Source organism: Pseudophryne corroboree, chromosome 8, assembly GCF_028390025.1.
Source record: "Pseudophryne corroboree isolate aPseCor3 chromosome 8, aPseCor3.hap2, whole genome shotgun sequence".
Classification (NCBI taxonomy): Eukaryota; Metazoa; Chordata; class Amphibia; order Anura; family Myobatrachidae; genus Pseudophryne; species Pseudophryne corroboree.
The window spans coordinates 450,191,720-450,206,146 of NC_086451.1; the positions used below are offsets into that span (position 1 = coordinate 450,191,720).

At 43.7% G+C, this 14,427-nt stretch overlaps 1 protein-coding gene across 6 annotated transcripts in view; it reads right to left on the minus strand.

Moving 5' to 3' along the window:
- Window positions 1–14,427, minus strand: part of COL11A2 (collagen type XI alpha 2 chain) — a 168,232-nt gene that overhangs the window by 44,030 nt on the left and 109,775 nt on the right. For all 6 annotated transcript variants that reach the window (XM_063938237.1, XM_063938235.1, XM_063938233.1 and 3 more), the window contains 14 exons: window positions 14,365–14,409; window positions 12,872–12,925; window positions 12,742–12,786; window positions 12,527–12,625; window positions 12,383–12,436; window positions 9,965–10,009; window positions 8,207–8,260; window positions 7,903–7,947; window positions 7,659–7,712; window positions 5,919–6,026; window positions 5,776–5,829; window positions 5,634–5,687; window positions 5,294–5,338; window positions 4,720–4,773 (listed from right to left, as the gene is read on the minus strand). In XM_063938237.1, the coding sequence (XP_063794307.1) occupies window positions 4,720–4,773; window positions 5,294–5,338; window positions 5,634–5,687; window positions 5,776–5,829; window positions 5,919–6,026; window positions 7,659–7,712; window positions 7,903–7,947; window positions 8,207–8,260; window positions 9,965–10,009; window positions 12,383–12,436; window positions 12,527–12,625; window positions 12,742–12,786; window positions 12,872–12,925; window positions 14,365–14,409 (810 nt within the window). The remainder of the gene's footprint in view (window positions 1–4,719; window positions 4,774–5,293; window positions 5,339–5,633; window positions 5,688–5,775; window positions 5,830–5,918; window positions 6,027–7,658; window positions 7,713–7,902; window positions 7,948–8,206; window positions 8,261–9,964; window positions 10,010–12,382; window positions 12,437–12,526; window positions 12,626–12,741; window positions 12,787–12,871; window positions 12,926–14,364; window positions 14,410–14,427) is intronic.

Below are 14,427 nucleotides of genomic sequence, written 5' to 3' on the forward strand. Positions count from 1 at the left end.
CACACTGTTTGTCGCAACAGTACAATGGCCCTCATTCCGAGTTGTTCGCTCGCAAGCTGCTTTTAGCAGCTTTGCACACGCTAAGCCGCCGCCTACTGGGAGTGAATCTTAGCTTATCAAAATTGCGAACGAAAGATTAGCAGAATTGCGAATAGACACTTCTTAGCAGTTTCTGAGTAGCTCGGGACTTACTCGGCATCTGCGATCAGTTCAGTCAGTTTCGTTCCTGGTTTGACGTCACAAACACACCCAGCGTTCGCCCAGGCACTCCCCCGTTTCTCCGTCCACTCCCGCGTTTTTCCCAGAAATGGTAGCGTTTTTTTCATACACTCCCATAAAACGGCCAGTTTCCACCCAGAAACACCCACTTCCTGTCAATCACATTACGATCACCAGAACGAAGAAAAAACCTTGTAATGCCGTGAGTAAAATACCTAACTGCATAGCAAATGTACTTGGCACAGTCGCACTGTGTACATTGCGCATGCGCATTAGCGACTAATCGCTCCGTTGCGGGGGAAATAACGAGCGAACAACTCGGAATGACCACCAATTTCGTTACATGCACCACACTGTCCCCACAGTACAATATCGATACATGCACCACACTGTCTGTCGCTACAGTACAATATAGATATATGCACTACACTGTCTGTCGCTTCAGTACAATATAGATACATGCACCACACTGTCTATCGCTATAGTACAATATAAATACATGCACCACACTGTCTGTCCCTACAGTACAATATAGATACATGCACCACGCTGTCTGTCCCTACAGTACAACATAGAAACATGAAGCTTACTGTCTGTCCCTATAGTACAATATAGATACATGCACCTTACTGTCTGTCGCTACAGTACAATACAGATACATGCAGCTTACTGTATGTCGCTACAGTACAATATAGATACATGCAGCTTACTGTCTGTCGCTTCAGTACAATATAAATATATGCATCACACTATCTGTCCCTCCAGTACAGTACAATATAGATACATGCACCACACTGTCTGTCCCTCCAGTACAGTACAATATAGATGCATGCACCACAATGTCTGTCGCTACAGTACAATATAGATACATGCACCATACCGTCTGTCTCTACAGTACAATATAGATACATGCACCATATTGTGTGTCGCAACAGTACAATATAGATACATGCAAGTTACTGTCTGTCCCCACAGTCTAATATAGAAACATGCACCACACTGTCTGTCGCTACTCTACAATATAGATACATGCACCTTACTGCCTCCCGCTTTAGTACAATATAGATACATGCACCACACTGTCTGTCGCTACAGTACAATATAGATGCATGCACCACACTGTCTTTCACTACATTACGATATAGGTACATGCACCACACTGTCTGTCCCTACAATACAATATAGGTACATGCACTACACTGTCTGTTGCTACAGTACAATATAGATGCATGCACCTCAATATAGATACATGCACCACACTGTCTGTCGCTACAGTACAATATAGATACATGCACCTCACTGTCTGTTGCTGCAGTACAATATAGATAAATGCACCACACTATCTGTCGCTACAGTACAATATAAATACATGCACCACATTGTCTGTCGCTACAGTACACTATAGATACAAGCACCTCACTGTCTGTCCCTACAGTACAATATAGATGCATGCACCTCACTGTCTGTTCCTCCAGTACAGTACAATATAGATACATGCACCACAATATAGATACATGCACCACACTGTCTGTCGCTAGAGTACAATATAGATAAATGCACCTCACTGTCTGTCGCTACAGTACACTATAGATACAAGCACCATACTGTCCATCGCTACAGTACAATATAAATACATGCATCACACTGTCTATCGCTACAGTACAATATAAATACATGCATCACACTGTCTATCGCTACATTACAATATAGATACATGCACCATACTGTCTGTCCCTATAGTACAACATGCACATTACTGTCTGTCGCTAGAGTACAATATAGATACATGCACCACACTGTCTGTTGCTACAGTACAATATAGATACATGCACCACACTGTCCCTACAGTACAATATAGATACATGCACCACACTGTCCCAACAGTACAATATAGATACATGCACCACACTGTCTGTCGCTACAGTACAATATAGATACATGCACCACACTGTCTGTCCCTACAGTACAATATAGATACATGCACCTCACTGTCTGTCTCTGCAGTACAATATAGATACATACACCACACTGTCTGTCGCTTCAGTACAATATAAATATATGCACCACACTGTCTGTCGCTCCAGTACAGTACAATATAGATACATGCACCACACTGTCTGTCCCTCCAGTACAGTACAATATAGATGCATGCACCACAATGTCTGTCGCTACAGTACAATATAGATACATGCACCATACCGTCTGTCTCTACAGTACAATATAGATACATGCACCATATTGTGTGTCGCAACAGTACAATATAGATACATGCAAGTTACTGTCTGTCCCCACAGTCTAATATAGAAACATGCACCACACTGTCTGTCGCTACTGTACAATATAGATACATGCACCTTACTGCCTCCCGCTTTAGTACAATATAGATACATGCACCACACTGTCTGTCGCTACAGTACAATATAGATGCATGCACCACACTGTCTTTCACTACATTACGATATAGGTACATGCACCACACTGTCTGTCCCTACAATACAATATAGGTACATGCACTACACTGTCTGTTGCTACAGTACAATATAGATGCATGCACCTCAATATAGATACATGCACCACACTGTCTGTCGCTAGAGTACAATATAGATACATGCACCTCACTGTCTGTTGCTGCAGTACAATATAGATAAATGCACCACACTGTCTGTCGCTACAGTACAATATAAATACATGCACCACATTGTCTGTCGCTACAGTACACTATAGATACAAGCACCTCACTGTCTGTCCCTACAGTACAATATAGATGCATGCACCTCACTGTCTGTTCCTCCAGTACAGTACAATATAGATACATGCACCACAATATAGATACATGCACCACACTGTCTGTCGCTAGAGTACAATATAGATAAATGCACCTCACTGTCTGTCGCTACAGTACACTATAGATACAAGCACCATACTGTCCATCGCTACAGTACAATATAAATACATGCATCACACTGTCTATCGCTACAGTACAATATAAATACATGCATCACACTGTCTATCGCTACAGTACAATATAAATACATGCATCACACTGTCTATCGCTACATTACAATATAGATACATGCACCATACTGTCTGTCCCTATAGTACAACATGCACATTACTGTCTGTCGCTAGAGTACAATATAGGTACATGCACCACACTGTCTGTCGCTACAGTACAATATAGATACATGCACCACACTGTCTGTTGCTACAGTACAATATAGATACATGCACCACACTGTCCCTACAGTACAATATAGATACATGCACCACACTGTCCCAACAGTACAATATAGATACATGCACCACACTGTCTGTCGCTACAGTACAATATAGATACATGCACCACACTGTCTGTCCCTACAGTACAATATAGATACATGCACCTCACTGTCTGTCTCTGCAGTACAATATAGATACATGCACCACACTGTCTGTCGCTACAGTACAATATAGATACATGCACCACACTGTCTATCGCTACAGTACAATATAGATACATGCACCACACTGTCCCAACAGTACAATATAGATACATGCACCACACTGTCTGTCGCTAGAGTACAATATAGATACATGCACCACACTGTCTGTCGCTACAGTACACTATAGATACAAGCACCATACTGTCCATCGCTACAGTACAATATAAATACATGCATCACACTGTCTATCGCTACATTACAATATAGATACATGCACCATACTGTCTGTCCCTATAGTACAACATGCACATTACTGTTTGTCGCTAGAGTACAATATAGGTACATGCACCACACTGTCTGTCGCTACAGTACAATATAGATACATGCACCACACTGTCTGTCGCTACAGTACAATATAGATACATGCACCACACTGTCCCTACAGTACAATATAGATACATGCACCACACTGTCCCTACAGTACAATATAGATACATGCACCACACTGTCTGTCCCTACAGTACAATATAGATACATGCACCACACTGTCTGTTGCTACAGTACAATATAGATACATGCACCACACTGTCCCTACAGTACAATATAGATACATGCACCACACTGTCCGTACACTACAATATAGATACATGCACCACACTGTCCCAACAGTACAATATAGATACATGCACCACACTGTCTGTCGCTACAGTACAATATAGATACATGCACCACACTGTCCCTACAGTACAATATAGATACATGCACCACACTGTCCCAACAGTACAATATAGATACATGCACCACACTGTCTGTCGCTACAGTACAATATAGATACATGCACCACACTGTCTGTTGCTACAGTACAATACAGATACATATAAGGTTAATAAGGTTATTAACATTTGTTTTGTACCTGCAAGTGATACATCTACTGACAGGAGTGTATTTATATCTGTGCAGTATTTGTTCACAGATAGACCTATTACAAGCTAAAACATATCACAGCACATTCATGCATGTACATACATACATACATACACACATACACACATACATAAACACACACTCACACACCAACCTTAGGCCCTGATTTCCCTGTGGCTCCTCTGGGTCCTCTTTGACCTCTTGGTCCCTGCAAAAAAACAACAAATGAGTTACAATTATACAAAGTACAGTACACAGTGCTGAATGTATACAGTATAAAGCGGACCGGTGACAATATGCACAAGGGTATAGCAACATAGCATCACCCAATGTCCCGGGAGCGGAAGACTATGCACCATGCACTATGTGCTCCATGTATCCATGATGTCACCAGCTAATGGAGAGTATATAGACTGAATATTGGCCCAGTCCCCGGAACGGGCGTCTGCTGTTTGTCTGTGACCCCTCCCCCTTTCTAGCACCTGATATAATTATCTCCAGGAATGACAGAGCAACTGCCACTGTTTATCTGCATAGTACAGGATCATAACCAGTTATCAGACGCCAATGCCCATGTCAGTATAACGGCATGGAGACCTGAGAGAGCTGTGTAGCCATCACATACCGCAGCCGTATGTATAACATGTATTTGTAGAGGAAGGGACCAATACACTGGAGTACAACAAGCTGAAACAGTTATTACAGGGAGGGGAGCAACGGCCACTTACCGAGGGTCCCCTTTCTCCTCTCGGCCCTGATTTCCCAGACAGACCCTAAGAAGGAAACAAAAATATAATGAAGTGATTCCTCAACCAACTGGCAATGATGTAAATAATGACAATATATCCAATTAATATTCTGGCATTGGTCACAGTATGATAACGAATTCACACAATTACTGAAATAATAATTATTCCAACAGTCTGTCATCAGCCAACTATAAGTTATGTGAACTCTGTGACATTCTCAATGGTCAGGTTGCCAGTTGTTCCAAAACACAGTGCTCTATCCACCCTCCAGAATGAATAGGATGGATTGCGTTATACAAGCAGGTAATAAGCCCCATACCCGCGCTCCCTTCTCTCCGTTGGCCCCTGCGAATCCTGGGAAGCCGAGTGATCCCTGTAACGATATAAGACAGTATTGTGAGCCGGCGCGGTGAGGCGGGTGCTGCATATACCCATTGTGTTACACTATAACCCTCCGTCACCTTCGTGCCCTGTCGCCCGGGATAACCTGGCAGGCCCGGAACTCCCAGCTTGCCCTGGAAGACACAAGAGATAAGAGTTAAATCGCGGCCTTACTCTATAAGTGCATAGTTGTGAACACGCACCAGACACAGCCACATCTCACCTTCTCACCAATCAATCCAAGCGGGCCTGGGTCACCATTGGGGCCGGATCTTCCCTTAGGACCCTCAGAACCATCCTCTCCCCTTGACCCTGGAAGGCCGAATTCACCCTGCACAGGGGTAAATTGAGAACATCTTTATATACTGTGCATGGAAAACCAGGTACTTTTGCACAATGAACATTTTGTAAATCATTATACAGAAGCACTAGATGGCGCTAATGTATTATATGACGTGTCTACATAAAGTACGTCTTAGGGCTGAATGTAATCTAGTCTGCGAATTGTAGTCTTCGACGAGATCCCGGCTAGCCTGGATGATTAGAATAACTTAAAGGCAAAATCATCCTGGTTTTGCCTTTAAAATAATTTCCCCTTTATAACCTCGCCCAGATTCGCCGGGATTTTGCTGATCCTTGCATCACACAGGCTATTACATTTACCCCTTATGCTGCTTTCAGATCGCAACTGCCGGATCCCACCCGGTAAGAGAAACGTGTCCTTACCGGGTGGGATCCGGCATTTGCGCTCCTTTGCTGTCTTTCCGACCCGGCAATATACCGGGTCGGTTGCCATAGCAGCGAGGGGCGCAGCAGCAGCAGGGGTGGGGGTGGAGGCGGCGCTGGGAGATGAGCTCATCTCCTGCGCCGCCTCTCCCTATGCAGTGAATGGGAGCCGTGTCGCATCGGAACGGCTCCCATTCACACTACACCTGACCTGGTAATAACCCTTCTTTTTTACCGGGTTGAATTACCGGGTCAGGCAACCCGCTAATTCAGCAAAGGAGCTTTCCCATCGCACACCTACCCGTTTTGACATGGCAATATGCCGTGTCGATACCGGGTTATTTGTGCAACGTGAAAGGGGTATTAGTCTGCCTGTTGCTTAAGAACATAAAAAAAAAAAGAAAAAAAAAAGAAAGATTAAAAAACGAATAACATTACAAAAAAAATCTAAGCACTGGGAGAAAAGACGACGGTCAGGATGCCGCTGGTCATTATACCGACGCCGGCATCCCGATAGTGGCAATCCCAAAATGGGTGTGTTAAGTATCCTAACCTCCCTCCCATACCCCTTAACCCTAACCCTCCCTGTCCGCAGCCAAACCCTAAACTGCCCTATTGGTGCCTAACCCTAACCTCCCCCCTGGTGGTGCCTACACTTAACCCCCTTTCCGCAGCCGAAACCTATCCCTCCCCTCCTAACCCTACTCCCACCTCCCCCCCCCCCCCACCCCATTGGTGCCTAACTCTAACCCACCCTCTCTGCAGCCTAACCCTTATTACCCTCACCCCGCAGACTAATCCTATCCCCCCCCCAGGAGTGTGCTTAAACCTGACCGCCCCTCCCATAGCCTAAACCTAACCCGGCCGTTAATACTTACCTTTGGTATCCTGACTGTTGGTATTCCGTTGTCGGGATACTGATCCTTTCGGGATGCCGTCATCGATGTTCTGACGACTGTCAGGATTCTGGTGTCTATAGTATGGCTACCAGGATCCCGACAGTGGGGATCCTGAACATATACCGAGACAATATGGTGGCCCATTCATTTATGCTGTGCCCTCCAATAATACTCCTCTATGCTTATGTTCATCAAGTGGACATTCCCATTACCTAGATAAACCATGTCCATGGACCAGTGTAAACAGACGCTGCCTGTAACTGGCGATGAAGTTCATCTGATATAATAAACAGCATGAACCGGTATAAAGACACTGTAATTGCATGTGTGAGTCTTACCTTGTCACCCTTCACACCGAAATCCCCTTTCAGTCCTGGGAAACCATCTTCACCCTGAAAGACAGCAATGAAGGTAATCATCCAAAGGTTATGGAAAGAGCACTGCAGGAGATGGGTTACCATCAGACGATAGAAGAACGTGACCCGTCATGGTGTGAGCCGTGTGCTGGCCCAAGAGGCACAATATTTGGGATGGCGAATCAGGAAAGGGGTAAATATAGCGAAAATAAAATCTTCCCCTTACCTTCTCTCCCTTATGTCCTTGTAGACCCCGGATTCCATCAACTCCCTGCAATAGATAGATGAGTGAGGAATGAGTAGTAGAACATAATAGCTCAAGTCCAAAAATATAATATAATATATAAAGATCACAAAATGTACAGTTTGTAAATAAACACAAAACAATGTAAGTCTGAGCAGCGTCATATCATATACCAAGCACACACAGAAAGGGGTTCGTTAGTCAATCAGCCTACACACCTAGAGATAACAGTTTATAATAGTACTGGGTGATTAAACATATTGAAACATGTATTTCTATAAGGTACCTTCACGCCTCTCGGCCCAGGATAACCGATCTGACCTTGTGGACCAAGTGGACCCTAAATAAATAAAGAACAGAGTTGGTTGGTGCAGAGTGACAATGTGTGACCCCGTCATGTCATTCTTTATAGGGACTGTAGGGATGGTGGCTTTGTAGTTTGGATAGGTTATAATAACCCCATAATGGACCCATATGAAGGGACAGTTCATTAGCAGCATCATGTTTCAGCTACAGTAGGAACCAAACTGAAGAGGCCATGGTGCAACTGGGGTGATGGAATGGAGAGATGAGCAATCATTCCACTGGGAGGTGACATATCGGATGGGAGATGGTTCCACTGGTGCGAGACAACATTCAGTAATATTTATCTGCCTGCTAATTATCAGATTACAGTCTGATTGCTGTGCAGTCATGCTTTGAAAGTGGTGATTGCAAATGTGTAAGGTCACATTCCAATAGCTTGGGCCAGTAAAGTAGATATATTTCTCTTTAAGACACCTTGGATGGTTCATTGCTGAGCATCATCTTTGAAATCATTGGAAAATGGATCACTATATTAACCGCTTGGCTGTTGCGTTACCATTAGTATTGGTTCTTTTTATGTTTCATTATTACACTCATAGGTTTCAGAATGGGGGGGGGGGCAAGGGGGCAGCTTGTTCCCCCTAAACATTTGAGAGGTGCCAGTCAATGTACTGGCTCAGGGGGCACATGCAGAATCAGGACATAGACAATCCAATTTTCTGGCTACTCCACCACCACACAGCTCTTCTCCACTCACCTCTAGGGCCCTCCGCCCCGCAGCACCCAGCTCCAGCCCCTACAGTGTTTGGCTATTTACCAGGGCCAGACTGCCCATCTGGCACTTCTGGCACATGCCGGTCTGGTCCCACAGAGAGCCGGGAAGGCCGCGTTCAGCGTAGCTCCCGGTTCTCTGGTTTGTCCCCTGCTGTCGCCGCCCATAGTGCCCCGTTGCTAAGCAATATGGGGACATGCTGTGAGTCCATGCCCCCTGACTCGCGGCACACCCCCATTTGCGGTGTCTGCGTGCCCCTTTGTCATCACGGGCACTCCCTTTCACGTGCACGCCTTCGGCGCGCACACGGATGCCAGGGCTGGAAAGAGGCCCCAGTCTGTTCCTGCTACTTACTTTGGACTGGGCCTCCTCTGGGACCAGCCCTGGGCCCTTTTCCCCTCCCACTTCATATGTTCGTCCCCTCTTCACCCTCGGCTCCCCTTCATCCTTTGTTTCCCCCCGCACACCCCCACCACCCAAGATTAAGATATCTATATAGGTACAGTAGATATTTATATCTATTTCTGTCATCGGGAGGTAATGTAGCAGGTAATTCCAGCTGGACCTGAAGGACGGCATTTAGTGGTTTAGGAGCACCAAAATGAAATTATATCTTGCCCTCCCTAACCTAAAAAGTTGTGGCAGTGAGACAGATGGAACTGATCATGGTATTGGGGGATGGGTGAATCTTGTATTAAAGTGAAGAAAAGAAATTAAAGCTTTATCATAGCATTGATCTGAGCCAGCAATCAGTGATTACTTAATACTGTCTAACTAAATAGAATAAAAGTGTGAGTGAAAGGCAGACAGATTTCTGTAGGTCTCGGCCACATTGGTGTAAGAAACAGATGGGCCGAAACTCATGACTGAACTTCGATAAAAGGCTTCCGTTGATACAGGTTGACCAGCCTGAATGGTCAGGGTCGGTATAGGGCTGATAGGAGAAGACACAGTACTCAGACTCACCTGGTTGCCTTTAGTGCCTCCAGGTCCCTCTTTACCAGGATGACCCTAAGATGAAAAAGACGAAGCTTCATAACAATCAGACATTGATATCCTGAGTCACCTGTGGGTTCTTCTACAAACACACTTTAATTGTGACAATTATTTGGGCGTCTAAAAAATCTAGATGGGATTTTTAGAGGCCCAGAACAATTGAATCTGCACCAATGACTTCACTTTGTAAATACTGGATGATAATATTATACAAATCAAACTTCTGTGCAGAATAATGAACCAAATATGGTGCCACAGCCACCTGTGGGCATGTACTGTATCCTGTTAATCCAATAAGCAATACAATAACATTGAATTGTGCACTGCAAGCCATGGGCGTTATTGGGCGTTAACTGTGAGGTCACCTGAAGCAAGGGCAAAAAAGACCATTGAATCAAGCCCCGTATGACATAAACTAGCGCACAGTTGTGCAAAAATTTTTTGGGCTAATTCTATGTAATATATATACCTGAGGTCACATACTATATAACATAAGGGGTAATGTTGTGCTTGCGATGTGTTGTTGTTAACATCATTTCCCCACCGTGCAGATCACAAATCATGGACATTGCTTTTCATTGAATCAGCCCCACAGAAAGAAAACACCTAAATGTGGGGTCCTTGAACACTGGCAAAGTGACACTTAAGGTATCAGAACAATAGCACAATGCAAAGGCCCTAGGGATTTCAGAAAATGTTACACTGACACTTGAGGTCCCAACAAACTAACACTTGGGGTCTTAGAACAATGGTACTTGTACATGGCTTCCTAGAAACAATGCTACTAATACGTGGATTACTAGAAACAATGGCCCACTGCTACATGGATTCCTAGAAACAATGGCCCACTGTTACATGAATTCCTAGAAACAATGGCCCGCTGGTTTATGGATTCCTAGAAACAATGGCCCACTGGTACATTGATTCCTAGAAATAATGGCCCACTGGTATATGAAGTCATAAAAACAATGACCCACTGGTACATGGATTCCTAGAAACAATGGCCCGCTGGTATATGGATTCCTAGAAACAATGATCCACTGCTTTATGGATTCCTAAAAGCAATGACCCACTGGTACATGAATTCCTAGAAGCAATGACCCACTGCTACATGGATTCCTAGAAGCAATGACCCACTGGTACATGAATTCCTAAAAACAATGCCCCACTGCTACATGGGTTCCTAGAAACAATGGTCGACTGCTAAATGGGTTCCTAGAAACAATGGCCCACTGCTACAAGGGTTCCTAGAAACAATAGCTAATTGGTACATAGGTTCTGAGAGCAATGGCACACCAGAACATTACTAGAACCATGGCCCACTGATCCATGGGTTCCTAGAAACAATGGCCCACTGCTACTGGATTCCTAAAAACAATGGCCCACTGGAACATAGGTTCCTACAAACAATGGCCCACCAGAACATGGATTCCTAGAACAATCGCCACTGATCCATGGCTTCCTAGAACAATGACCCACTGGTACATGGATTCCTAGAAACAATAGGTCACTGCTACATGAATTCTTAAAAACAATGGCCTACTGCTACATGGATTCCTAGAAACAATGGCCTATTGCTACATGGATTCCTAAAAACAATGGTCCACTGCTACATGGATTCCTAAAAACAATGGCCCACTGCTACATGGGTTCCTAGAAACAATGGCCCACTGCTACATGGGTTCCTAGAAACAATGGCCGACTGCTACAAGGGTTCCTAGAAACAATAGCCCACTGGTACATAGGTTCTGAGAGCAATGGTCCACCAGAACATGGATTACTAGAACCATGGCCCACTGATCCGTGGGTTTCTAGAAGAATGATAGGTTGGTTTTGCCTTGTAAATGATTGCCGCTTCAAAAATACGGACACTCTCGCACAAACTCCCGCACCTACAGCTTCTCGCACCCTAGTACATTTAGCCCCTAGGTTCCCATCTGAAAGCAGTTGAGCGCAGCTGGTATAGAGCATTTTGGGAAGCACTTTTCATGAAAGTAAATGTTCATCATTTACATTTCTACGCAGATTCCTGTTCCTAGTAACAATTTCTGACATATCAGCTCCATGTCATACATTTGTTTCATTAGAAGCGAGCACCTGAGTACTAGTCATTTGGATTACAGTGCACATTGTTACGAGGCCATTGCTTGATGGCATAATATTTTCATTATTTTATTGTCTGTAAAATAACAGTATATAAGCAGCTGTCTATCAGCTCTGAATAACATTCTATAGAGGAAGGTGTGTGTGGCCTTGGTGAGGTCAATACTCTCATTGGTTTTATAAGGAAAAGATGAAGAGAGTTAGGAAGACCCACAAGGCATGTGAAAGACAAGAACTTATATATAAAGAGTGACACATTAAGTGACAAGTCCAGATTGTACTTACAGGGGGTCCATCAGAGCCGGGGATGCCGGGAAGTCCAGGTTTGCCGTGGGGTCCCTGTAGGTAAACATATTCCGTAAGGCATTGTTTGTTATGAGGCTAACCTCTTCCTTTTCTACCAGCAATCCAAGGTCCATGAATTCTTACCTTCTCTCCTGGTGGTCCGGTAGGCCCCTGTGGCCCAGAAAGACCCTGAGTTCCTGGAGTTCCTTGCTGCCCGGGAGGGCCAGGCTCACCCTGTGGGCCCTGAAGTAGAGAGACAGAGATAACACTACTGATGTATACAACTATATGGAAAAATGTTGAGTCCTAGTGCAGACATCATCACTTATAATCAATGTGCAGTGGAAACATTTTCTTACCAGGTTTCCCTTTGGCCCTACTTGTCCGTCCATACCTCTTACTCCCTGTAGAGACATAGAGAGTGGTGTTACACGGCTCAGCTCCCTTCACACTGGTGCCCAAACCATAAAGCATACATCAGTTACTCACATTTGAGCCAGGAATACCGGGTGGGCCTTTAGGTCCGAGCAGTCCCCTGACACCCTAAGAAAACATGAAGAGATAAACATTCACCATATATCACATTGACCAGATGCTACAATCTGTATTATGGTAATACAGCAAAGCCTTGTGGTGTCATGCAGAATTCTCTAATGGGCTACACGCATGACACAAGGGACCCACCACCGGTCAAAACTCAATAACATTCCACAGGTGGGGACAACTCTTAGGAAATTTCACACGCTCATGACAGAGGCATAAAGGATTATAATACAGAATGGGTTTCTTTAAAAAGGATCAGATGCATATGTGTGGGCGTAGGGGGGTTTAAAAAAGGTTCTCCAACCTTTCTATGAAATATGAAATGTAATGTTGTGTGTATATATATATATATATATATATAAAACAAGACAGCTCACTGTGATGAAAACTAGGTTGGTGGTGCAGAGTCCAGAAGGGGTATAGGCATTCACTTTTTCCAGCACCCGGTAAAAGAAAAAAAACAGAACTCCCGTTTTGATGAAAAAAATAAGAACCTCCTTTTTTTCATCAAAACGTGAGTGCTGCTTTTTTATTTTTCTGTGTGCTGGAAAAATATATATGCGACACTCAGAATGCACATATAGATCATATAACTGCAGCTGTAAAATCAGGGAGCAATCAGGGAACAACTTTGGTGCAATACTGCAGGTAAGGCTTTCCTCAGCCACCCATCATAACTTAGGATCTCCATGGTTACAATCAATCTACCATATACAAATAATATTGCTTGGTCTATGGGAACGGTACGTTGCCCTTATTGCAATATAAATGAAATATACTGAGAAATATACAGAAAAGTCATTCTTATGATTTTCAAAATACGTAATATATTTTAACATACTGTAACTGAACTTTGTCATGTACAGTCTTTTCATATTAAACTATTATTATATATAGCATTTTTGGGATGACCGGGATTTATTTTACATTTTGCAATGCGCAGTAACACCTACCGGCAGTGAGAAGATACTACAGCCTGGTAAAATTGTAACAGCATCCTTGATTTAATCCATAGGAAGGAAAAATAGCAACAAAGGAACCTTAGAGGGTTGAAAGGTCCTTAGTTCTAGGGACAGGGAATAATGGCTAATCATGCATAGTAAAGAAGGGTGACATTATTTGTGGTTGCTCTATTCTTACGGAAAGGTAGGAATGACTTGTCACCACAGAGAAAGCAGTATATGATAAAATGATCTACAGTTTGTGGAACCTCAACCAAGGGGCCATTGGAATTAGTAAGTAATGTATGAAGATGTAGTCTTTCCTTTAGATTTATTTAAGCTATTCCATACACACCAAGGCTGATTAGAAAATAAGCAAAACATTAATCCACGACTTGTAAATCCTTCACATAGATAGTCTGGGACTCCCCCCACCCCAAAACAGTAGATGAAGCTGAAGGACCCAAACACACCCTAAGATATAATTAATGTTCTTACTGGTTCACCAGGAAGTCCACGAGGTCCAACGTCTCCATCGCTTCCCTGAAAGATATGAAAAGA